The sequence below is a fragment of the Erinaceus europaeus genome, chromosome 3, assembly GCF_950295315.1.
Source record: "Erinaceus europaeus chromosome 3, mEriEur2.1, whole genome shotgun sequence".
NCBI classification, from domain to species: domain Eukaryota; kingdom Metazoa; phylum Chordata; class Mammalia; order Eulipotyphla; family Erinaceidae; genus Erinaceus; species Erinaceus europaeus.
The window spans coordinates 75,865,597-75,892,068 of record NC_080164.1 but is presented as its reverse complement, the minus strand read 5'-3'; the positions used below and the strand labels follow the sequence as shown (position 1 = coordinate 75,892,068).

At 45.1% G+C, this 26,472-nt stretch overlaps 1 protein-coding gene across 3 annotated transcripts in view; it reads right to left on the bottom strand.

Moving 5' to 3' along the window:
* The window catches only part of HK2 (hexokinase 2), an 81,358-nt gene extending 57,392 nt beyond the window's left edge, over nucleotides 1–23,966 (bottom strand). The window contains exon 1 of one of the 3 annotated variants that reach the window (XM_060187576.1): nucleotides 23,002–23,966. In XM_060187576.1, the coding sequence (XP_060043559.1) occupies nucleotides 23,002–23,064 (63 nt within the window). In that variant the 5' untranslated portion in view covers nucleotides 23,065–23,966. Of the gene's footprint in view, nucleotides 1–22,209; nucleotides 22,906–23,001 lie in introns of those variants that run through there. The other 2 variants (XM_007523369.3, XM_060187575.1) reach the window with 2 other exon arrangements.
* Nucleotides 23,967–26,472: the final 2,506 nt, after the last annotated feature.

Here is a 26,472-nt window from a genome sequence, read left to right as displayed (position 1 = left end):
AATGGGCTTCCCTATTCCAAGCTATTTTCAGATAGAGAGAGGCAGAGAGGGAGAAAGGGAAAGGTAGCATAGCAACAAAGCTTCCCCAAGTGCTATGGTGGGGGTAGGCTTGAACCTAAATCATACACAAAGCATCCTTCTCTGGGGGAGCTATCTAACTGGTCCAACAGGAATCCAACGGATGAGACTAAAATTCAGAACAAATAGCTTTCATTTAATTTCAGAGAACGGTAGAGACCAAGGGAAAGGCATCCTAGGAAAGAGAGTTCTTTTCAGAAAGTTTGAGTATCAACATCTATAACAACATCCCTGGAACCAGAGTTTATCACTCATATATTGTTGTCCACACCACCCACAAAGTCAGTGATGTCAATCCTTGAAGCACTTAGCTTAGATCAGTCATCGCCTCATGACTAAATTTATACATTCATGATCCTATCTTTGCTTTTCCGTCCATTTTCTACCCTGATCCTAACTCTGCTGTTCTCCTGCTTAAAACTTTTCAGTGGCTTCCTTTTTTCTTTTTTTATCTTTAGTTATTGACTAGAGATAGCCAGAAATTGAGAGGAGGGGGAAATAGAGAGGGAGAGAGACAGAGAGACACCTGCAGCCCTGCTTCACCACTCATGAAGCTTTCCCTCTGCAGTGGAGACTGAAGGCTTTAATCCAGGTCCTAGGTCACTGTAATGTGGCTTTCCATTAGAACCAGTTCCCAAATCATTCCAAGTCCCCATGTGATATGGCTTCTGCCCACCTTCTCATCTCACTGAGTACCTCCGGAAGTCCTTGCATAGAGGCTATCCTTGCCTCAGCCTCCCTGCCTTGGTGCCCGTCCACCCCACACCCTGTAGCTTCTTCCCTTACTCTTCACCTGCAAATCTCTCACCAACCCTGCAGGTCTCTCTCCTTCAGTGGGCTTCTCTAACCCTCGTAGCATAGCTGTCATGTCTTTGAGGCTCTTCTAGGACTGAGACTTTTCCCTTCCCAATACCAACTGATTTAGAAATATATATTTTGAAAAAAAAAGACGAAATACATATTTGAAGCAGGGTAGATAGTATAATAGTTATGTACACACACACACACACACACACACACACACACACACACACACAATTTCATGCCTGAGGCTCTGGGGTCCCAGGTTCAATCCTGGTACCAATAGAAACCAGAGCTGAGTAGTGCTCTGGTGAAAAAAAAAATTAATAAAAATTAATAATGAATAAATTTATTTATGTCTCTAAATCATAAGTACCAAGGGCAAAAATAAGCTAAGTTTCTGTGTCCGCTACCCCTTACATGTCTGTAGCACAATGCTGGACATAGGATAGAAGGTCTATATACAGAAGAATGCAGCCTTTCCTTCCCCTCAGAGGCAGACTTTGAGTTATTTCATTGACTTTGGTTCCAACATAAATTTAAATGGGCATTTTCCAGCTCTGACTCCAGGAGAAGAAGGATTAGGAGTTCCTCAGTTTCTTTCCTGGAAGCTCTTATTTTTGTTCATTAGTTTGCTTGTTGGTTTTTTTTTTCTCTCTCTCTCTCATAGGCAGAGAAAAAGGAAAAGAAATCACAGCACTGAAGCTTCCTTCAAAGCCGGGGGGAGGGGGGGGCAAGACTTGAACCCAGATGATGCACTTGGCAAAGCTGTACACTATCCAAGTGAGCTATTTCACCAACCCGCTCCCATCTGTCTTGATGGTGAATATGTCATTTTCTCCCATCAGGAAAAGAGAGCTAACAGAAACCCATTTAAGGAGGCACATAGTTCCCATCACATCTCGGGTCTTCAGCAACAGGTTCCAGGATAAATATAGCTGCAGGCCACAGGAGAGTAGACATAGACTCTGAGCCCTCAGGTCAGGTCCCAGAAGTGCCCTCTGGGTCCCAGCCTCACCAGAAATCAAGACGAGGAACCCTGCTCTTTCCAGATCCAAAATTCCAAGTTTCTTAAGAGCCAAACATGATTTGTGGGACACTCCCACAGTGTTACTCCTGTATTATGGGAAACACAGCTCAGTGCCTGCCTACCTCTTGCCCTCACCTAACTTGACAGAGGAGCATAAACATTTGTCATTAGCTTGCACAGACAACTGTGCTTATAATATAATAGCCTATTCTATTTTCTAGTATTTGGTAATATCTTCTTGAACTCATGATGTTAAGCATGAGGTCCTGAATTCTATCCCCAGTACTACATGAACCAGAGTGATAGTCTGGTTCTCATATTCTCTCCTCTCCTCTCTCATTAACAAGTGAATCTCAGGGGCGTTGGGGCCAGGTGGTGGCACACCTGGTTAAGCACATACATTACAGTGTACTAGGACCTGGGTTCAAGCCCCTGGTCCCCCACCTCTGGGGGGAAAGCTTCACGAGTGATGAAGCAAGGCTGCAGGTGTCTCTCTGTCTCTCTCCCTCTCTACCTTCCCCTCCTTTCTCAATTTCTGTCTGTCTCTATCCAATAATAAAAATAAATTTAAAAGATTTAAAAAAAAAAAAAAGAACTTAAAAATATTTTAAAGAAAAGAAGCTGAGGGAGAGGGAAGAAAAGAGGAAGGGAGGGAGAAACAGAGAGAGAGAGAGACTGTAGATTGACAGCGCATGGATCCACATCAGGGAAAATCCAACAGTTAGTTCTGATTTCTAAAGTCAGGCTCCTGGCTCCTGATTTGCTATGAGCATTGTGTCTGCTTCAGCTTCCCTGTGAGATTCCTGTGTCTGCCTTTGTTCTCTAGTTGGATCACTAACCGGGAATTCCTACCACACTGGAGAGCTAGAGTGTTGCTGACGACCTGCTAACCCCACAAGGACGTCTGAAGCTCCCCAGAAGGTAAAGAGCACAATTTCAGACAACTGGTGCAGTGAGGTGAATGTCTAGTGACCAACACCCCAGAACAACCTCAGTGACATCTGAAGCCTCTAGACCAAGATCCAGGGACATCTGGGCAGGCCTAGGAATGCCATCTCATGGTAGACGCACAAAGCCCAGGGCCACCAGACCAGAGGTCACTGTCAGACCCTTTCTGGGAAAAGGGTAAGATACCTTTGCGTGCAACTGTAGTAACAGCAAATAACATGGTACTCACACCTGATTCTCGAGGTTTTACACTCAGACTTATGGACTCCTTAGAACAGGATTATTACCCCCATTCAGCTGAGAGAACAGACAACCTGCTCAAAGTCAAACAGACACAAAGGGGCAAGCCACACCTGTGCTGGGCAGCTAGACTTGTCAGTGCTCTTGTGACTCTGCTATGTGAACACTCCTCCTGCTGGTCAGGTCACACGGTACTGTGGGACATTCAGGTTGGCTGTCCCCATTAAAACCCTCTAGTCCAGTCATCTCCCGAGTGTGAAGGTCAGCCAGTGAAGGGCATGGCCCACGGGGCTGGCTGGGCTGGTCAGAGGGCATCAGGAGCTCCTCTGTTGACCACCACATCTCTTAGAGTGCGAGGTACACAAAAGAACAAAGGAGGAGTGGCCACAATCCTGCAGTGGCCATTCTTAGTTTAACAATATTGTTTAAGTTGTTTCAAGGCCAGCTGATAAGTTTCCTCCTTAGCCTTCAGAGAATCTACCAAGTTAAACAATCGGCTTTTACTCAAGTCGCGTTGCCCATTACCCAGCATGTGAAGAAAAAGGAAGATAAATATGATAGTTATAGTTATAGTTCCAACTTCCATGACAGATGAAAATGATGTTGATGATGCATACAGGAAGTAAGCAAAGCATTTGCCAAGCCAGCAGTTACCAACAGACACCAGCCTATGGCCTTATTGACTTCACTTCCATTGGCTTTCTGTAAAGTCTCTTTGTCCCTGTTTTCAGATCACTTGGGTAGTAAGTTACAGAGCTAGCATTCTGAGGTGTACCTGGTGCTCAAGTCAAGCCCTTAGAACCACCACTCCTGCCTGCCTAGTGGGCCCTCTTATATGAGCAGTGCTCTCTATCCCGTGACTTTTTGAATAACCTGAGCATCTTGGTTTTCTCTTGATCATAGACACCATGAGAAAGTTTAATGTAGCAGCAAACAGTGAAAAGGCAAACAGTGTCAAGATTCAGGCTCCCCTCCTTTTATAATACAATGATATATCCTATCTAAGTTGATTAGGGCCATTAAGGAAAGGATAATGAATTACCTAATGGCATTATCCTAAGCACACATCTAAGGCCCAACCAGTTTTGGCTGGCACTGCTGTGTTACTTGGAGGGCGGTCAAGGGAAGTAGAAGTGAGAAACAGGAAGCAGTTTTCATCCAAACCCAAGCCTCCTGGACTGGGAGGACGTGGCTGCACTGTGCAAAACGCTGCCAGTTTTCATCCCCAGTGTATCTTAAGAAAGGGAGGATCACACTCAACATCACAGAAGAACGTCACTTAGGAGATGCTAGTACTGCAGTGTCTCTCTTTCTCTCTTCCTCTCTATCTCCCAGTTCTTTTTCAGTTTGTCTCTGCCCTAGCAAATAACAGAGAGAACAAAAGTGGGGGGGTGGTCACCATGCTGATCAGTATGGCACATGTATGAGATTCTGGGTTCATTTCCAGGTTTGACATTAAAAAAAAACAGTAATAATAAAGAATTAAAGAATTTCAAAAAGTTATTCTAGACCAACCAAACTGACACCTTTAGAACTGAGGGCTCAAATATCCCTCCACCCCACCCCTGTCTTTGGGCTGACTTTCACCATGTCAATGATGCGATAAGTAATGAATGATGTTCTAGTTAGCACAGACTAACATAATTTTTTACCATGGGGGGAAGGGGCTTTTAAAAAATTGGCAGTTAAGTAGGTCAGACAGTAGCACAGTGGGTTAAGCACACATGGCATGAAGCGCAGAGACCAGCATTGAGGATCCCGGTTCAATCCCCTGATTCCCCACCTGAAGAGGGGTCTCTTCACAGGTGGTGAGGCAGGTCTACAGGTGTCTGTCTTTCTCTCCCCCTCTCCATTTCTCTCTGTTCTATCCAACAACAATGACATTTAATAACAACAATAACAACCACAAACAATAATGAAACAACAAGGGCAACAAAGGCGAAAAAAGTGGCCTCCAGGAGCAGTGGATTCATAGTGCAAGCACCGAGCCCCAGTGATAACCCTGGAGACAAAAAAAAAATAAAATAAATTAGCAGGTAAGATATTACAGCAAGTGTGTCTCTGTGCAATATGTGTAAATACTGGACTCTAAGATTAGAAAAGCAAACCCCATTACATATTGGAAACAGATAAGCTGTTAGAAACTATCAAAGAACCAAGTGGTGGAGCACAGGCTCTGTCAGCAGAAAATCAAATCTTGGCTCTAGCCACTGAACAGGTGTGTAGCCCTGGATGAATCCCATTGTCTAAGCCTCCATTTCCTCCCTGTAAAACAGGTGAGTCACTGGCATAAATAAAATATCAAACATTAAGCTCTAATCAACCCCCTTTCTCCCCACCCCTCTCTTCTTTATTTCAAGTAAGCTTCACTCTGCCAAGTGGCAGTCTTAGAGAATGAAGGATATTTCTTAACCCTACTTAGTCACACTCAGGTTGATCAAATAAGAGCTGTTTCCCCAGGCTATTCCTTCAATTTGTGGCATGTGGGCATCCTACCACACTGGGTTGATTCTCTTTAAAATCATATTAGAGGGAAATATAGGAAAGGGGAAAGCCTTCAGGTTAGGGAGACAGGGAGAGAGCAAAGGTTGGCTGAGGTGTGGGAAGTCATCTTCCTTCCTGGAGGCAAGGGTGTACGTGAACACAGAGATAGCAGTTTTAGAGAAGTCTATTTAGCAATCTTCAGAAGATTAGGGCTTCCTCATTGGGCAATTTTGGTCAGTTTCTTTTTTTTCCCCCTAACACACCGTGACTGCCTTCTTCCTCTACAGATGTGTGGGTAGTGGCAAGAAGAGCCTAGAGAAGAATTAACCCCATCCTGTTCCTGAATAAGATAACATCCCATTGAGCCAAGGAATAGCTCACTTGGTAGCTCAGTAAAACACACAGTTTACCATGGGAAGCCAAGTTCAAGCACCCCCACCCCTGAGCAGTGCATGGAAGCACTACGCACAGGGGGAGTTATATGAGAGAGTTGGAGAGGAAAGGCACCTGAGGTACTGCTCCACTGCTCATGAAACTTTCCTTCTGCAGATGGGGACCAGTGTTTTGAAGGCAAGTTTTTGCTCATGGTAATATGTGTATTCTACCAGGTGCATCACCAACCTGGCCCCCCAAAATGTTTGTTCTAAAGAAATCAGGATTTCTGGGAAGGGAGGACACGAAGTGAAACACGGACTGAACATGGTATATTGCATCAAAGCAAAGGACTCTGGGGAGGAAAGGGGAAGGAGTATAGGAAGAAAACTTTGGGGGCCTGTTACATAATGAAATTGTATGCATATGTCAGTGACTGCACTGCAAAGCATTAACCCCTTCAAAAGAAAGGAAGGAAGGGAGGGAGGGAGGAAGGAAGGAAGGAGGGGAGGAAGGAAGAAAGGTAGATTTGGTCAAAACATAGCTTACTTGTTGGGCAAGTGCCTTGGCAAACTCATAGTCTAAGTTCAAGGCCCAGCACCACATAGAGTACTACAGCACCAAGTACTACAGCACCAATCTATCTATCCATCTCCCTCTATCTCAGATAAAAAAGAATTAAAAAGTCAACCCTGGAGCAGCAAAAACCATGTTTCTATGAGACCACCAGCATTTCAAAGAAGAAAAAAGAAAAAGAAATGAAGATTCCTGCCCTTTAGCAAGATAGCACAGAACTCAATTCAGTCTACAGAGCCAGTAAATGTCTCTGAAATGAATGGAGGGCTAGGTTTCAGTAGGTAAGAGACTTAAACTTGGAGCAAGGTGCCCAAGAGAAGTAATATGGTGTGGATAATATGTAATATGGTGAGACTGGCATACAGAGAGACTGTTAAGAATATACAGCAGGTCTTTGAATAACATCATTCTGTCCAGTGTCATTTGGCTATAATACTAAGGGAAAAAAAGTGTCCTAGTGGGTGCTAATAAGATGACATACAAGAACCTCTCTTCATTATATGTTGTTTAAAGTCAAAAGGTTGGGAGTCGGGTGGTAGTGCAGTGGGTTAAGCGCACGTGGAGCAAAGCGCAAGGACTGGCCTAAGAATACCAGTTCGAGCCCCCGGCTCTCCACCTGTAGGGGAGTCCCTTCACAGGCAGTGAAGCAGGTTTACAGGTGTCTCTCTTTCTCTACCCCCTCTGTCTTTCCCTCCTATCTCCATTTCTCTCTGTCCTATCCAACAATGACGACATCAATAAAGATAACAATAATAACTACAACAATAAAACAAGGGCAACAAAAGGGAATAAAGTAAAAAAATTTAAAGTCAAAAGATTTTTTAAAAATAGATATATCAAATTTTATTTCCTCTTTTTCATTAGTGATTTACTAAATTTTTAACAGGGTAGGTCCACACCACACCCACCACCAAAGTTCTTCTGTGCCTCCACCCTCCCAGTGATAACCAACAAAGTTCTCACAGAGTCTTAGAGGCTAGCAACATTTTCTTTACAAGTTGATGTGTTTCAATTTTCTATATCCCACATGAGTGAAATCATCTGGTAGTTGTCTTTCATTTCCTTTTTCTTCTTAGTATAATCACCTCTAGTTCCATTCATTTTCTCCCAAAGGTCACAATATCATCTTTTTTTTTTTTGCCAAATGTTATTCTATGACTGCTTTATCACTTATTGATAGGCATTTAGGCTGTTTCCACTCTTTAACTATTGTGAATAATGCAGCTATGAACATAGGGGTGCATATGTCCCTTCAAATTAGTGTCTTCATGTTCTTTAGATAAATGTCTAATAGTGAATGGTATTGCTGAATCATAAGGTATTTCAATTTTTATTTGTTTAAGGACTCTCCATGATGCTTCCCAAAGGTGCTGCATCAGTTTGTATTCTCACCAGCAGTATAACAAAGTCCCTTTTTCCTCCATATCCTCATCAACACTTTTCATTTCCTGTTTTGTTGATACAGGCCATTCTCACAAGTGTCAAGTTTCAATACCAGTGTAGTTTCTCAAGGTGGTTTTAATTTGTATTTCTCTAATGAAAAATGTGGCAGAAAACTTTTTCATACATCAGTGGGCCATACACATATATTCTTTAGAAAACTGTCTATTCAGATCAGATTTTTTTGCCTGCTTTTCATTGTATTGTTCTTTTTGTAATTGCTGAGTTGTATGATTTCTTTACAGATGTTTATGTCAATCATTTGTCAGATGTGTGATGTGCAAATATCTTCTAATTACCGGGTTACATTGTATAGTTTGCTCTCAATGTGTAAAAGTTGTTGTTGGGCTTTTTATTTGTTTGTTTTTGTGTTTTTGCCTCCAGGGTTATTGCTGAGGCTCAGTATATCTGCACTATGAATTCACTGCTCCTGGAGGCCATTTTTTCCACATTTTTATTATTACCTTTGTTGCCTTTGTTGTTGTTATTATTGCTATCGTTGTTGGATAGGACAGAGAAAAACCGAAAGAGGAGGGGAAGACAGAGGGGAAGATTTAATTACTTATTTTAAGAGAGAGCGTAACTCCATCATATCTGGTGCTCAGGATCAACCTCAGGGCCTCATTCATATAAGTAATACTCTCTAATCAGTAGCCACTTCCCCCACTGCTTAAGTCACAGTTCTTTAATAACTTATCAATAATACTGAGTAGGGACTTCTTATACATATGACATAAATGTCAATGAATATATGCTATCCTGGGCACAGTAAGGAGATCCTGTGAGAGGGCTTGGAAGGTATAAACAAGCCCAATAACGTGGAAGGTTATAAATTCTCAGATCAGAAAACCACTTATCTTGTTACATTTCATTAGCTGCCAATAGCAGTACCTTCATATTAGCATGGTGTAGTCCTTCTTACTTTTAATCAAGGGGTGATGGCAAGCAAGGACTATAATGGTCATTTCACTGTAAATCAGCTTGCTGGCCATTTAATTCTCTGTTGTAGAGTTAGTTCCAGAAGGAAGGAAGTTTGGCTGCCCAGACTCACTGTGTTTCCTTCTATAGACCAAAGAAATGAGAAATACTGACTCAGTGAGAGTTATCCTTTTTGCCTCAACTACCAGGAAGCTTACAGATTTGTACTCAACTCCAATGAACACTCCTTACTCTAAGGTTTTTTTTTTTTTGGTAATTATCTCTGTCTATTCTGTGACTCTCATTCTAAAAATCCTTTTACTCAAAAGCTGAACCACATTACCTAATCCTTTTGGTAAGCAGGCAAAATAAATAAAACATGACTGAGCAAATGCTCATCAGTCATTTCCACAGGACACACCCTCCTGGTAGAGAGGTGAATTCAAGTGACCAGATTAGACTAAGAGTGACTCCACTAGAATATAAGCACCAGGACCCAGGATCCAGGGACCCAGAAATACAGCTGAATCTCTCTTCTCCAGTCTTTGGATAGGTCCAACTTAATGCTAGAATACGGCGGGTGGGGGAGGGAGTGCCTCAGTTCAAACCCCAGCACCAGCATATGCCAGAGCTGAACAGAGCATTTTTTTCCCTCTTATGAAAAATAGCCAGAACCTTCTTCTTCAGGAGGTTCTGTATGAATACAATTTTAACTTCTAGATCCCAGACAGACTTAGAATTTCAACTTCCTGGGAGTCAGGTGGTAGTGCAGCAGGTTAAGCGCACATGGTGCAAAGCGCAAGGACCCGCATAAGGATCTCAATTTGACCCCCGGCTCCCCACCTGCAGGGAGGGGAGTTGCTTCACAGGCGGTGAAGCAGGTATGCAGGTGTCTGTCTTTCTCTCCCTCTCCTCTCTCCATTTCTCTCTGTCCAAACAATGACGACATCAATAACAACAATAAAAAAAAGGGCAACAAAATGGGAAAACAAATTAAAAAATAAATACTTAAAAAAAAAAAAAGAATTTCAACTTCCCAAGGATTCTCATTCTCATTCTGAAGATACAATTAGGACACCTACACATAAGGCCAAGGAACCAACTCAACCTCCCTGAAAAAAAGAAAAGAAGGACTGCACAATCTGAAATGAAGGACCTTTTCCTAGGCTTTTTTTTTTTTCCTAAATATGGAACATTTTACAAATGTCAGCCTGAATTACTTGAATCCAACCACCATCAATACAGAGTTGGGGGGAGTCAGGTGGTAGTGCAGCGTGTTAAGCGCAGGTGGTGTTCGCGAAGCATATGGACCCACGTAAGGATACTGGTTCAAGCCCCCGGCTCCCCACCTGCAAGAGAGTCGCTTCACAGGCAGTGAAGCAGGTCTGCAGGTGTCTCTCTTTCTCTCCCCCTCTGTCTCCCCCCCTCTATTTCTCTCTGTCCTATCCAACAATGACATCAATAATAACAATAATAATAACTACAACACTAAAACAACAAGGGCAACAAAAGGGAATAAGTAAATATTTTTTAAAAAAGCAGAGTTGGGCTGTGGAGGCAGGGACACCACAGAGCAGTAAGAGTGCGCCACCCGATACCCCGAGCAGCAGCACACATAGATGATCCTCACAGTATAATGTTGGGTGAGGGTTGGTGTATGAGTCCAATTACATAAAGCACAGCAGCACATTTGTGCAGGGAGAAGTCAGGAGAGTGGTTACACTGAGTGGAAGTTAGTGCTGGTGCTGGTGCTGGTGCTGGTGCTGGTGCTGGAAGGGGTCTATTACTGAATCCCAGTGGTGTGTTCAGCTTCCGATGGTATTATACTACAATTTAAAAACAAAACAGAACAGGAAGGGGGGCAAGGAGATTATTCATGTGGTAGAGCACAAACTCTGCCTGTGCAAGGACCCAGGTTTGAGCCTGCAGCATCAGACAGAAGAAACTGCTGGGAGCAGTGGAATCACACAGACGCAAAATCCCAGAATATAAGCGTGTGTGTGTGTGTGTGTGTGTGTGTGTGTGTGTGTGTGTGTGTCTGTGATATGCATGGGGAAATAGGAGTAATGGCAAGTCACTGACTGGGCTAAAATCTACCCACTACAGAGGATCAAAAGAGAGGATGCAAAGAGAGGACTATCATGATGTAAATCACACACAGTCTTCCAGTGACTTTATATGCTGGCACAGGCTTGCAGCTTTGTTTCCAATAAATTTCCTGTTTTTGCTTGGAGAAGCTTCTCCAAACCACAGACCAAGCCCCTGGCAGGACTTCCAACATCAGGTGGTCAGTAGCGTGCCCTAACCTGGGACACAGGTGTGCCTGGTAGGGAAAGCCACACACCTGCTATCAGTGACCTTGTTAAGAATGCCTTCAGAGACTTCTAGGAGGACCAAGGCTAAGAAAGGGTAGCAAGTTTATCTTGTAGAGTGGCCAACCTAAGGCCAGATGCTTCTGACTTAAAAAAAAAAAAGAAGAAGAAGAAAGAAAGAAAGCGAAAGAAATGAGTTTGAGAGGAAAAGATGCAATAGATTCTGGATTCAAGTCTTCTGCACACTGACATGCAGCCAACCAGTTGTAGCAGAGATGCTACAGCATGACAGACCCTCTCAGGGGCCACACATTTGCTTCAGGGAGTCCAGTTCTGATGCACAACATACTCACAAGTACAGAAGTGAGCGTGAAGCCTCCAGGGCCACTCCTCCAGATTCCTGTTGCACTGATGTGAGTCACTGGGCTTCCTGTTCTTCCAGTTCTTAACTCTCAATTGCACTAAGTCACAGCCAGATAGACCTTGTGCAGCAGCACCAGTTAGAGGTCCAGGAGATGGACATTTAGGATGCCTGTCCTGGGCCCCTGTTGTCCTCAGACACTCTATTCTGACTGTGGAATAATGTGTTCCAGATAACCCTGGCTCATCTGCCAACAGCTAGAGATGGAACACTAAAGTGGATGTGCCAGAGCTGAGTACTAAAGACACGGGGATAATGGGAGCCCAGGTCTTTGCCTGCAAGGACTTGGTCCACTAGTAAAAGGCAACTGTATCAACAAGTCATTACAAACTGATGGTTATGGGTAGAGAGAGTAGGCAGGTTTCTTCACTATATTAACCTACATGTACACAATCACTTAAAGCACACACTTCTAGGGGACGGAGAAACAGCAGATAGGTTATGCAACAGAACTTTGTGCCTGAGGCTCCAAAGTCCCAGTTCAATCTCTGAAAACACCGACACAAGCTAGAGCTGAGGAGTGCTTTGGTAAAATAAAATAAATCTATTTTAAGACTTTCAATCTTGGCTGTACAGGACAACTAATGACATGGGAGTTAAAAAAAAAAATCCTTACATCACAGACATCTATGCAATTAGAGTGTTGGTCTTAAAAAAAAAAAATTTAAAAAAAAGCTCAAAATCTGGTGCATTGCACCAAAGTAAAAAAAAAACTCCAAAGCAGGGGTTGGGGGGAGGGGGTATTCAGGTCCTGGGATATGATAGTGAAGGAAGACCGGGGGGGGGGGGGGGGGAAGGGTAGAGTGCTATGTAGAAAACTGAGAAATGTTACACATGTACCAACTACAAAATCATGTATGTCTTAAGCACATACCAAGAGTGTTCTCCTCTGACCTGTCTAGCTTCCACTTGTCATTCAAGACCCAGAGCAAATCACCTCTTCCCAAATGCCTTTCCCAAGTTCCAGGGTCAGTGATATCTTCTGATGACTTGTGTCTTGTCCCTACAGGTAACAAAGGCACCAACTACCTACACATTCTGCATGTCACACCTGTGACACCTTCAACTAAGATGGTCTCTTCAATCTGAAAAGGAAAACTCATTATGGTCCCAGACAAGATGCTATGGGAGTGCCAACGTGAAGAATGGTAGAGTGACTTGGGTGAAGGGAAGAAATGGCTACTCCAGACTGCCCAGGTGCTCAGAGTCTGACCTTGTTCTGCAGGCCTGAGCCCTCACTGCACAGGATTCTAGCTGGAACATGTCCTCTCCATCTACCTGGCTGTCCTGCCAGGTACCCCAGGTCCTGAGGGGTCAGACTCTGCCTCCCCTGGACAGAGCCATGCCAAACACCGGAGTCTGTCTCTGACCCTACTGCATCTGAACTCCTTGTTCCTGTCAGTTGCCAACTGTCCCTCTGCTGCACCAAGTCCCCTTTGTTTGTCCCTTTGCGTCAGACCTCCCCAACCTGTGCTACCCAATCTGCAATCATACCCACCAAAGGCAGGGCAACTGCTTGTCCCGATTTGCCTGAGACTATCTCAGTTTGCAGGAGATAACAGTGTAACTAGAAAGGCGTCCTGCTGGGGACCAGGTGGTAGCACACCTGATTAAATGCACATATCAGCATGTGTAAGGACCCGAGTTCAAGCTCCCAATCCCCACCTGCAGATGGGGACATTTCACAAGTGGTGAAGCAGGTCTGCGGGTGCCTTCCCTACTGACACCTGACTCACAACTTGTGAAACTAAAACTCTGTCTCTACTTCTCCAGGACTCTTAGGGTACATCTGGGCTCCAGAGTCAGACTGTCTGGGTTTGAATTCTGCCTTGCCCTGGAGCATATTTCTCCTCCTCCTTTCTGTGTCTGAGTGTCTTCATCTTGAATAGCCAGTAATAATGTGGTTTACCTAGAGGGCTGTTTGAGGACAGCCTGAGTTACATACAGAAGAGTGTGTATTGCATCTGCTGCCATTCTGACCGGGAAAGAAGCTGATAGAACATGGCTGAAGGGCTTCATAGAAGGGGTTAAGATGGGACAATTTAGGAGGAAGCAGGAAGTTCTTCATATGGAAAAAAAAGAAAGGTGGCAGCTTCCAGTGCCCTAACTTAACCCAACCAATGCCAGCAGGTGACTCTCTGGCTTCAGTCCTTCATCAGAATGACATGCAGATGCCAGAAGGAAGAGGTTGGGAATAAACTCTTTTTAAGAATACAACAGGGGGTCAGGCAACGGGTTAAGCGGGTTAAGCACATGTGGCGCAAAGCGCGAGGACCAGCGTAAGGATCCCAGTTCGAGCCCCCGGCTCCTCACCTGCAAGGGATTCACAGGCGGTAAAGCAGGACTGCAGGTGTCTATCTTTCTCTGCCCCTCTCTGTCTTCCCCTCCTCTCTCCATTTCTCTCTGTCCTATCCAACAATGATGACATCAATAACAACAATAATAATAACCACAACAACAATTTAAAAAGGGCAACAAAAGGAGGAAAAAGCAAATTAAAAAAAAAAAAGAGTACAATGCAGGTTCAAGCCTAGCCCCCACTGCAATGGAGGAAGCTTCAGCACTGTGTTCCCCTCCCACCCCACCCTCTCTGCCCTTTTGTATCTTCTTGTCTCTCTTACCTGAATATGATCCACTTCCAGACCTCTGAGGTGGAGATACTGGCTGAGAGGAGGGGGAGAGAGAAGGCTGGGCATGTAGGTGGATGAGCTCCAAAGTCTCCCACAGCTGGGTTCTCAGTCCTAACTTAGTCTCTTCACTTAACTCAGACTTTTTTTTTTTTAAAGATCCCTCTAAGGAAGGAATGTCAAGGAAATGCTTAGAGATAAACAGAAAGTGCAAAAAGCACAGTCAAGCACTGCCTAAAAGATGCAGCACTTCAGGGAAATGATATTCTCTGGCTCTTGGTCCAATAGGACCAGAGCCAAGACTTTCTCTCCTGAGTCAGTTTCACCAAGACAAAAGGCTACATGTGAGTGGGGCAGGGGGAGGTAAAGTGTGGGCTCTACACAAAGGGTACCTGGTTTGGTTTTTAAAACTCTGGGCATTAAAAATAATAATAATTCTGAGCACCAATGCCAAGAGTGGTCACATCCAAGAGCCCCAGAGTCCAGTAAGAGGAATAAGTCAGGTAAGAGTCTCGGGGGGGGGGGGGGGGGTTAGAAGTTGGGTGGAGCAGGTAAGGACGGTTCCTTCACCTTTTGGAACTTCATGTATCACATGAAATGTGGACACATACCATATGTGTGGTGGGCACAACTCTAACAGCTTCACATATATTAACTCTGTCTCATCCTTATAAGACCCTGGGATGATGATGATGATGTTGTTGTTGTTGTTGTTGTCATCGTCATTGTCTTTCATCACAGCACTGCTCAACTCTGGTTTATGGTAGTGTTGGGGATTGAACCTCGGAGCTCAGAGTCTCAGGTATGAAAGTTTTATGCATAACCATTATGCTCTCTTCAGGGCCCCTTATAACACTCTGCTAAGGTGTTTCTAAACAAGCTCTGTTTTTATAAGAGAAAGAAACTGAGGCCTAGAGAGGTTTAATTAACTAGCCCAAGTTCACAGAACTAGTTAACTTCTTAGGGTAGAGGGGTAGAGGGGTAGAGGCAGGTACTAAGAAGCAGGACTTCACCCCAGAAAACCTAGCTCTGCTCTACCTCATCAAACAGCCTCTTCCCGGTGGCTGTCCCTACTAGTGCCTCTCCTCTGCTCCTGAGCCTGTGTTCCACCAACTTCCATGCCAGCCCTATTCAGGAACCTTGAAGGTGCCTGGTCTCCATGCAAACCCCAGCAACAAGGTAAGGCAAGAGACAACAGAGCAGACACTTCTCTGTTGGCTCTGTGAAGTGCTTACTTTGTCCACACTTTTCTGCTTGAGAACAAAGGAAGAGCAACTGGCTTCTGCCCCTGAAGCTAAGGGACATGAACTTCTGCTGATTGCTGTGGTCTGCAGATCTCACCTTAAAATTCATCTTTTGGGGGAGTCGGGCTGTAGCGCAGTGGGTTTAAGCACATGTGGCGCAAAGTGAAAGGACCGGCATAGGGATCCCAGTTCGAGCCTCTGGCTCCCCACCTGCAGGGGAGTCATTTCACAAATGGTGAAGCAGGTCTGCAGGTGTCTAACTTTCTCTCCCCCTCTCAGTCTTCCCCTCTTCTCTCCATTTTTCTCTGTCCTACCCAACAACATCAATAACAACGATAATAACTATAAAAATAAAACAACAAGGGCAACAAAAGGGAATAAATAAATATAAAAAAAATTTAAATCATCTTTTGTAAAAGGTCACTTCTCATCATTGCTGTCCTATGATGTAGCACACTGTTGAGGGCTCGGGACTCTGGCTCCAGCTGAGGCTACCACTAACTACTTGTGTGATACACTATAAAACAGAATGGGGTGGTGGTGGCCTATGTTCCACCTGCCTTATGATATTCCCAAATGTCTCCAGACATCCAGACTTTAGCACTACAGGTAAAACCTTAAGAGTTGAAAGCTACTGCTATAAAGAAATAGTTAAATAGTAATAATAACCACAAGATTTTCCCCTATAAATGTAGACAGAGTTAAAAATTCTTGCTCAATAAGCAGACTGGGTCTACTCATCACACTAGACTGTCTTGCCAAAAATGTCAAATGGGCAGATATGCCTTACAAGTGAGCAGAAACAGACACTCCATGCAAGCAAGATACCTGGACTGTGATCTATGAATGTGATGTTAAGACTCAACCATGAATATCCATAGGATATGAAGACACTAATTTGAAAGGACATATGCATTTCTATGTTTATAGCTGCACTATTCAGAGTAGCCAAGGAGTAGGAGCAGCATAAATGCTCATTGACAGGTGTCTGGGTAAAGAAGTTTTGGGAAATATATCAATGGAATGCTACTCTGCAATTTAAAGAGATGACATTATATCCATTGGGACAGAATGAATGGAACCAGAGGTGATCATGTTACATGAAACAAGTAATGAAAGACAAATACCAGATAGTTTCACTCATATAGAATAGAGAAAATTAAAGCACATGGATCTGTTTTGTTTTTTTCTTAATATATAACCAGGGGTCTGGAAGTTAACCAATTAAGCACATATAGTACTAAGTGCAAGGATCCCCCACCTGCAGGGGGGGGGTCACTTCACAAGTGGTGAAGCAGGTCTGCAGGTGTTGCCTTTCTCTCCCCCTCTCTATTTCTTCCTCCTCTCTCAATTTCTCTCTGTTCTATCCAATAACAGGAGCAGTGGATTCATAGTGCTGGCACCAAGCCCCAGCGATAAACCTGGAGATGAAAGGAAGGAAGGAAGGAAGGAAGGAAGGAAGGAAGGAAGGAAGGAAGGAAGGGAGGGAGGAAGGAAGGGAGGAAGGAAGGAGGGAGGGGAGAGAGAGAGAGAGAGAGGAAAAAGAGAGGAAGGAAAGAAGGAAGGAAGGAAAAAATAACCAAACTATCACTCAGATTTTATGAGAACTATGGTGGCTAACAAGGTGGGGATTGAGGAAGGCACAGAACTTTGGTGTTGGGTACAGTGTGAAACTACCCCTAAGCCTTATAATCTTGTAAACCATTACTAAATCACTAACTATAAATCAATGAATAAAGCTAGTCATGAAGACTAAAATTTGATTTGCTACACCCGCCCCCATTGCTTCAGAAAGGCAAATACAGACAAGACAGCACAGTGTTTGATAACAAAGCTTGCCCACTTCAAAACCCAGCAAAGATAATAATAAGGAACTCTTATAAAAGCAGAAGTCTCTTAACAAAGAGATGCAGTTTTTCTGGATCTCCTGAGTTGCTTTGTTTTGTTTTGGTACACCAGATCTCTCTACTCTGCCAAATTTTTTGTAAAAACTATTGTGGCTTGTGTCACTTTGATTCTCCCTAACTGCCCTCAAACTCCTCAGGGTGCTAGGAAAGTTGGGGGGGAAATGTTGGCTTTGGCTAAAGAGCCTTAGAAGGAATTTTATACCCAGGGGTAAAGAAAAAGAGTGTTTCTTAGCACTCTCTGAAACAGAGATGTGACAGTGATGTTTATAAAAATGAACAGATGGTTAGCAAAACCTACAAAATATCCCTCTATCATCTATCTTCTGGCCAAAGACAGTACCAAAACATTTATGAATTAGGTTAAATTGAACAAATGAGATAAATCATACCTAACAATGTCAATTTACCAGGTCCAAATTAACCTAGTCAAAATAATTGTATTGAAAGCTGAGCAGTTGCTCTAGTATCTCTGTATCTATTACTCTAATTAAAATACAATATACATATTTTTTTAATTGTGGCCCAGAAAGAGGTACAATGGCTAAAGCTTTGGATTCTCTGGCACAAGGTTTCAAATTCAATCCCAGGTATCACCTATGCCAGAGTGATACTCTTATTCTCTCTCTCTCTCTCTCTCTCTCTCTCTTTCTCTCTCTCCTCTTCTCATTCTCATAAACAAATATATAGATACATCTTTTTGTTAAAACCAAAATGATAATAATTTTTTAATTTTTTCATCTGTATTTTATTCCTAGTACTCTAATCCCTACCCAGAAATCAATGGTAAATAAGAAATGCTAAAATCATATCAATCTAAGTTCCCTAGAAGTTCCTAACCTTCCCTCCCCTATAGTAAGTTACCTCTGAATTGTGTATATTATCGCATCTAAACACCATACTTTAAAGACTGTAAACCAACTTTTCCTCCAGATTTATCTCACCAGACATTTGAAAGTTGCCATAGTTTCCATTCCCACATAGCAGTCCCCCAGAGGACCTTGGCTCCACAAAAACTTCTTTATTTTTTTTTTTGCTTGTTTTAATTCTTTCCAATCATAACTCTAAGAGCTCTACTGAACTTGTTTCCAAGATATGTCTCACTCTCTCAAATCCAGAGCTGAAAGCCACCCCTTGCACATATGGCAAAAAAGCCAGTTGAATTTTCTCTGTTCCAGGACTGGACTGAAAATGTAATCAGTCTATGCATGTCCAATTAAATTGGCCAATGGCTAAAGAAAGGCATGTGTCTTCATTTCACATCTGTGTTTAACCCTGATTCTCATGCCTAAGAAAGAATACATATACTAATTACACTTCAGTTGACAAGAATTCCCTGTCATAGCACAGAAAGGACATAAAGCCTTGGTAGCTAGAGAACAAGAAATCAAGAAATGTTCTCTCAGTCTGATATTCTTTCTCTCTCTCCTTCCCCCTTTTCCTTTCTTCCCCCTCCCCTTCAGGGCAGCCTCAGGCCAAGCTTCAATGACAGACTAGCCCACCTCCTTTCCTTGTGAAAGTTCATTCACCTACTAGTCCCTTCAGCCTTAATGCTCCCTTCTTCATTCCTCCACTTGCTGAAGTCCTTAACTTGCTTCATTGCCTAAGGAGAGTTCATTCCTTCATTCTTGCACTCACCCAGTAAGTAGCTCAGCAGTGGCCAGCACTGTGGCTATGAAGTTAAATAGCTAGGATTCTGCCTGCCCTGAGGAAAGGATGAAACAAATGCCGTTGTGACACAGTATACTAGTCGGCAACAGGAAGTTTGGCACAGCACATGGCTGACATCGAGCCTGGCTACAGATACTATGATCTGCGCAATCACACAAGGGACTGTGGGTACAAGGGACTATATAAGCAGGAGCCTGCAGCCACTAGGCTAGGATCATCTCCTTGGGATCATCTCCTGCATGGCATTCACTGACTGGCATACCTCCTGATCTCCGGGCTTTTGATTTCGTGGGTAGCTAGCCGACAGAACTTTGGTCTCCACCATCTCTCCTAGGCCTTTTCACTTGCTCACTTTGATATTGCTTTTATGAATAAATCTCTCACTTGTTGAACACTAAGCTGAGCCCAGAGTATCTCTACAAAATGCCATGACAGGGCAAAAGCACCTAGTGCAAAAGAGCATGGCATTTAGATGAATGGCAAGAGAAGATGGGGCTGAGGTCGGGGGTGGGGTTAGAGGGGATACAGTCTGAAAAGGCTTCTGAATTGCTCCATTTGGGCTCCAGAAAGACTCTAGGGACCTCTGAAATAACCCACAGACCATCTGACAAAGGTGTAGCAATCAGAAAGGAAGGTCAGTAAAAAATGAGTTCAGGGCTCTCAGCCAGTACAGCCAAAGGGCACTGGTAGTATTAGGCTAAGAGGAGCACTAATGGCGTTTCTGGACATGCTGGGTGAGGGTGCTGCCAGCATCTAAAAATTGAACACAGACACAGGTCAGGATAGAGCCCAAGTTTCCCAGGGTCAGGCAGTGTGAGGAAAAGTGTGGGGCTCTGGAGTCAAAGCACATGACTTCAACTCCAGCTCTTAAAAAAAAAAAAAAATCAGGTGACTCCAGGCAAGTTACTCTCCCTCAGCTCCTTAGCTGATGGGGCTACTGATTGTAATTGTAGCTATATCAGGGTATTGTGAAATTAACATACTTAACTTCAACCACTGCCAGACACATAAAAAAATGCTGTTGCATGCACTGCTCTTGAGTTTCAAAGTGTCACTCTGCAAATAACCCTTATTCTGATCCCAATGGCACAAAATATAAGGCTTGTCCATTAGGTGGCAAGTAATCCCACTGAGGTGAATTCTAAAGCCTCCATGCCTATGACAAAAACTCAACATCACCACAACAGAATTTCAAAAGAGTTCAAATCAATGCCTTCCCATGACTCTAAAACTAAACTCAAGAGGCCCAGGAGATGGTACATGGAGCAGAGTACAGGGTTCTGCAAAGCTATAGTCCTGGTTTTGATCCCTGGTACCAGGTATGCCAGAGTGGTGCCCTAGTATTTTCTATCTCAATAAATTAATCTCTTTTATTTTTTTTATCTTTATTTATTGGAGAGACCGTCAGAAACTGAGAGGAAAAGGGGGTAACAGAGAGGGAGACAGACATACATCTGCAGCCCTGCTTCACCACTTGTAAAGCTTTCCCCCTGCAGTCAATAAATTAATCTTTAAAAATAACCTAAAAATTAAGCTCAAGTTTCATCTTTCTCTCCCAATTCTTCCTCCTAGCCACAACTTGAAAAGATGCTTCCCTTCCTTCCTATTCCCTCTCTAACTGTAGCTGGGGGAGGCTGAATCCCAACTTTAGGCACCCAGTGAAGATACAGGTCTTGACTCTATCCTGCCCCCATTGGTACTTTAGAAACAATACATTCAGTTGTCTCCAAGACATTTCACAGATTGGAAGATAGCTGAAAATGTAAAGAAAAAATTTCCAAGAAAGAAGCTTTCAGGTTGCTGTGCTTAATCATCACAACTCCATAAAGTGGACAGGTGAGTACCAGCAGGTCACCCCACTGAACAATAAGGCTTCTGTTATCACTGCCTTTTGACAAAAAGAAATCAGCAGTCCAAAGAGACAATGTGACTTGCTCAGGGCCCTGTGGTTAATAAACCACAAAGCAAATTAGAACTCACTTCCACAGACACTGACTAATTCTATTTTCACTCTTGGATCAAAAAGAAGACTGCCCTTTCCCCTCCCTATTGGAGACCAAGAAGGTGGTACATTACATATCACGGCCTTCCCCTGGACTGAGAAGAGTAAATGTATAAAAGAAGTGAAATCTCCTGCTGCCCTAATTGCCCTACTGAGAATGACCCTCTCCTAGTATTTTATGACTTGCCAAGAAAGTATGGTCTTCTTCGAAGGTTAACTGTTGCTGGGTAGAGGAGCCTAAAGTCTACCTGCTCAGACACACTTTTGGTTTTTTGTTTGTTTTTTTTTTTTTATTTTACTTATAAAAAGGAAACACTGGCAAAACCATAGGACAAGAGGGGTACAACTCCACAATTCTGGCCACCAGAACTCCTCCGTATTCCATCTCCTGCCCAGATAGCTTTCCTATTCTTTAACCCTCTAGGAGTATGGACCCAGGGTCAGACACATTTTTCAATAAAATTAATTAAAAACAGAGCTGAGCTGCATACCAGGGATGAACTAGACATTATCAGTTATTTATAAGCAAAAGAAAATGCAACAAAAATCAGTCCTCTTGTGCTCTCTACCCAGTTGTAGTAATATGCTACACACACACACACACACACACACACACACACACACACACACACACACACACACACGTTCATCTGCCTACACTCTCAAAACATCAAGACTGTGATCCACCATCCTCTCATTCCCAGAATGTGAGTAAAGAGCAAGTCGCCCCAAGGAATGATAATGTCAAGCCATTTCCTTAAAAACGTGTTCCCACGAAGACACAGAAATTTCAAGTATGTCATTGAGTAATGCTGTCACTGACTCACAGCTCCAGACAACCCCCCACCCCCTGCCTCTCTCGCTGATTGGGGGCTAGAAGCCCCTCCTGAGAGCCCCAGCACCTCAGAAACCCGCCTCCCCAGAACTGGAGCCCTCACCCGCCCCGCGAACCTCGCCTGGTCCGCCCCGGGGCCCCGGGACCCCGGGACCCGCGGTCCAGGCTGGGCCAAGGGCTCTTTCTCATGCAAATTAGCCCGCGTAGCCGGCGACTCGGTTTGTGGGACTGTGAGGAGCTAGGGGGTACAGACAAGCTGGGGCCTGAGGCAAGGAAGTCTCATTTTCGAGATGACAAAGCTCTTACGGGAAGGACGTGGAGGCGGGCAGCTCCTAAGTGAGGGTACGGCCTCAGCCCTCTCCGAGTAACTTTCAGGAGCCAGAAAGTAATATCCAAAACCCGCCCAGCATGTGGAGGTGCCAGGAGGATTGTATCAGGGTTCACCTAGCGCCAGAGGAAAGCGGCGACAGACTGGAGTGTGAGGGGGCACCCCTCCGGGTGAGGGAGCCTCAGTTCCGGGGGCGGAGGCAGGGGGCGGGAGGGGCGCAGCGCTGCACGCTTCTGCCCTCACGGCTTCCTGGGTCTGCAGCCACCCAAGCCCGCCTTCCAAGGCCGTAGGAGACGGCCAGGAGCCTCAGGTCCCCTGAAACCCCCCACCTTGTTTTTACCAGGAAGACCCCCGGCAGCCCCACGCGGTACCCCCGGAGACTCTCCCCCAGCCCGGGTTCTCCCCCACGTGCTCTCGCCGGAACTCCCGCTGCAAGAGAGGGGCTCCTCCCACGTGGCCATGCAACCTAAGACGACGTGCCGGCTGACCCGCCCCTCCAAGACCGATTAAAAAAAAAAGAAGAAGAAGTAAAGAAAGAGAAGAAAAAAAGAAAGACGCGAGCGTGCGCGCGTAGAGAGTAGGGAGCCCACCGGAATCACTCCCTGCCGGTGCCCAGCGGGTGCGGGTACCCAGGCCAGGACCCTCCCGGAGGCCCGGACTGTCTGCGTGTCCCCGACCCGAAAAGAGGAGGGGAAGGGTCCGTGGATCCCAAAGAACCGTGACCTAGCAGCTCAACCTGAGGCAAGCTGCCCCCCCGGCCCCCGGCTCACCTTCTGCACTTGGTCATGGTTGAGCTCCGTGAAGAAGTAAGCGAGCAGATGCGAGGCGATCATCCTGCGGCGCAGGCGGGGCTGCGAGGCTGGGCGCGGGGCAAGCGTGGGCTGTCCGCTTGGTGCGGGGCTCCGAGCACAGCTGAGGCTCCGGAAGGGGACGCGCACCTGGAGAGAGAGGTGGCGGGAGGACCTCGCTCGGGTTTCTAGAAAAAGTCTGCTCCGGAGTCACAACTGCTGGAAGGCACTCGAGATGAGCACCCGGCGACGTGTCGGTTTGCCTCACGGTCCAGGCGCTAACTGCTGCCACACGGCCACTGGGGCGCGGTTTGGAAAGGGTCGCACCCGGGCTCCGCGAGGGCGCTCGCACTTCTGAGGCTCAACCGCGTGATGCTCTGGCCCGCGGACCTGACAGGCTGGGTGACACGGCGGCGGCCGGGGACTCCTGCGCTGCAGTTTCGTGCAACAATGTGGCTTATTGAGGGGCGGCCGGCTCGTGGGCAGCCCGGGCAGTGACGCGCGCAAGCCCATTGGCTGCGCCGAGAGGGTGTGTGTGCCCCGGGCCGCCCGCCGCGGAGCCCCAGCCAATCAGCGCTCTCGGCCCGCGGGCGTGGCCGCGGTGCCACCGGAGCCTGCGAGCTGCAGGGGCGCGCCTGGGGCTGGGGGAGGAGCCGGCGGCCGGGATGGGACGTGTGGTCCGTGGCGAGAGGCTTGGGCGGAAAGGCGCATGAGCCACCGCCGCGTCAGGCTCCGCTAGGGGTGGGGGCGCGGGAGCGCAGACCCAGAGTGTAGGGCGACTGGAAAAACGGGTCGCTGGATGGGCACACGCCCTGTGCAGGGAGGGAGACACCGTGTAGCATCTCGGGGTCATGTGAGGGGCCCCTACTGCCTGGTCACGTTGCTGAAGCATCTTAGTGCTTATTTAAGGCGTCTTAACCCCTCCAGGCAACTCACAAGCAAAGTAAGCCGTGCAGCTGCTTACTCTAATGCTACTTCTAAGCAAGCAAAACTGAGAGAGAAAGAGACTGACTTTCTAGCCTCGTTCTTACAGTTAGGGAAACTGAGGCACAGTGGAGAGTTATACACAATCACACAGTTAATTAGTGGCAGGTAGAGAAAGGAAGGCCCTATTCTGTTTCTTGATTTCATATTCTAATTGCTGGGGAAGTAGGAGGTAGGAAAGAAAGAAAGAAAGAAAGAAAGAAAGAAAGAAAGAAAGAAAGAAAGAAAGAAAGAAAGAAAGAAAGAAAGAAAGAAAGAAAGGGAAAGAAAGAGAGAGAGAAAAGAAGGAAGGAAGGAAGGAAGGAAGGAAGGAAGGAAGGAAGGAAGGAAGGAAGGAAGGAAGGAAAAAATAAATCTGCAGTTAAGGGAACTGATAAATGGATGACACTGGGTGGGAGATAAAAATGTAACCAAATGATCCTGGACATGTGTCAGGTGGGATGGTGTGTATGCTGAAAAGATTGCGGCCCCATCCAGCCTCACCTGATGCCTGGCACCCGGTATCTATCTATCTATCTATCTATCTGGCATGGAAGCTGGCAAGAATGAAATACTACAGGAGGCAAATTAGTGCTTGTGGGAGTTGGAGAGATTTTAAGGAAAGAAATAAGGGTTACCTGAGTTCTATTGCATAGTTTCTTCTCTAATAAATAGTGGTGTGCTATCAACAATGTGTGTAAAATCATTACTGTTATTACACAAGTAATAAATAGCCATTATTGGAAAATAAAACAATACAAGGGGGGAATACATGAACCAACTTCAGCAAAACTTGAAAACTCTGTAATCCCACTAACAACAGTCTCACTGCTCCCCTGTCAGACCTGGGTCCCAAACTACTTTTATCATAGTCACCATAGTGACCTATGTGCTATCAATTCTGTTCTGCCCGTTTCCTTCCTCCACCTCTCAGGCAGATACAGTTGACTGCATGTCCCATCTGAACGTCTTCCTCCATTGGGCCCAAACAAGCTCCATCCTCCTGTTTTCCCTCTAGCCTCATATACTAGGCTCCTCAACCCCTGTTTTCTCAACAGGAATATTCCAGGGCTGTCCTCCACCCTCTTCTCTGATCTACTTATACTCTCTCCCTGGGTGATCCCTCTCATTCGCATGACTGTTATCTCACCTACACACTGATAAACCTAAATCTACAATGAGAATCTCTCCTAGAGCTCCAGAATTATTTCTCCACCTACTTCTTGTCATCCCTTCTATACGTCCAGCATCTCACAGGATATATATGAATATATATATATATATATATATATATAATAGCCGATTTATATATGAAACACTGGTAAACCATAGGATAAGAGGGGCACAACTCCACACAGTTCCCACCACCAGAATTCCATATCCCATCCCCTCCCTTGATAGCTTTCCTATTCTTTAACCCTCTGGGAGTATGGACCCAAGATCATTGTGGGATGCAAAATGTGGAAAGTCTGGCTTCTGTAATTGCTTCCCCACTGAACATGGGCATTGACAGGTTGATCCATACTCTCAGCCTGCCTCTCTCTTTCCCTAGAGGGGTGGGGTTCTGGGGAATCAGAGCTCCAGGACACATTGGTGGGGTTGTCTGTACAGGGAAGTCTGGTTGGCATCATGGTAGCACTTGGAACCTGGTGGCTGAAAAGAGAGTTAACACATAGAGCCAAACAAGTTGTTGACCAATCATTTACCTAAAGGCTGGAATAGTGCAGATGAAGAGTTGGGGGGGGGGGGCTCCATTTTGTAGATAGCTAGTAGGCATATTTTAGTTATATTCCAAAGGGCCTGTGGCTACACTAGTTGTTTTTTTTTTTTTTCCCTGAGCCTGAAATCTGATATGCAGATGAATCCAAGTTATTGTCTGGGGAGATGATGTCATGACTGGAGAAAGGAACAGAAAGCTGGATCAGGGAAGAGAGTAGCTCCCAAATATGGGAAAGGTGTATAAATACTGTTGACTGTAAATCCCATCGATTTGATGTGATCTGGGGCCCATATTCAGCTTAGGAGCCTATGTGACCTCTGCATCCCTCTAGATCTGAGCTCACATTCTGTGGTAATGAGTAGGAACAGTCCAAGCTGCCCCATATGAGGACCCATCTTCCTCAGGTGTAGCATAGACTATGTTGTCCAACCTTCCTTCAGAGGATGGAACATTCTCTACCATTGTTAATCCAAGTTGAGGGCAAGGTCCTATGGGGGTCTACAAAGGGGTCTGTTTTGTTGATCCTGATAAAGATGACCATTAACAATGGAGAGAGGGATTTATTTGAGGTCTAGGCCCATCACGTCTGTTTGGGAATCTCAGGACTCCCCAACTAGGGTCCCAGCTGATGGGGTGGCCTGATAGTGACTAAAGAGTCATCATTAAAGTATGCCACTCTTATATATACACAATGGAATACTACTCAGCTGTAAAAAATGGTGACTTCACTGTTTTCAGCCGATCTTGGATGGACCTTGAAAAAATCATGT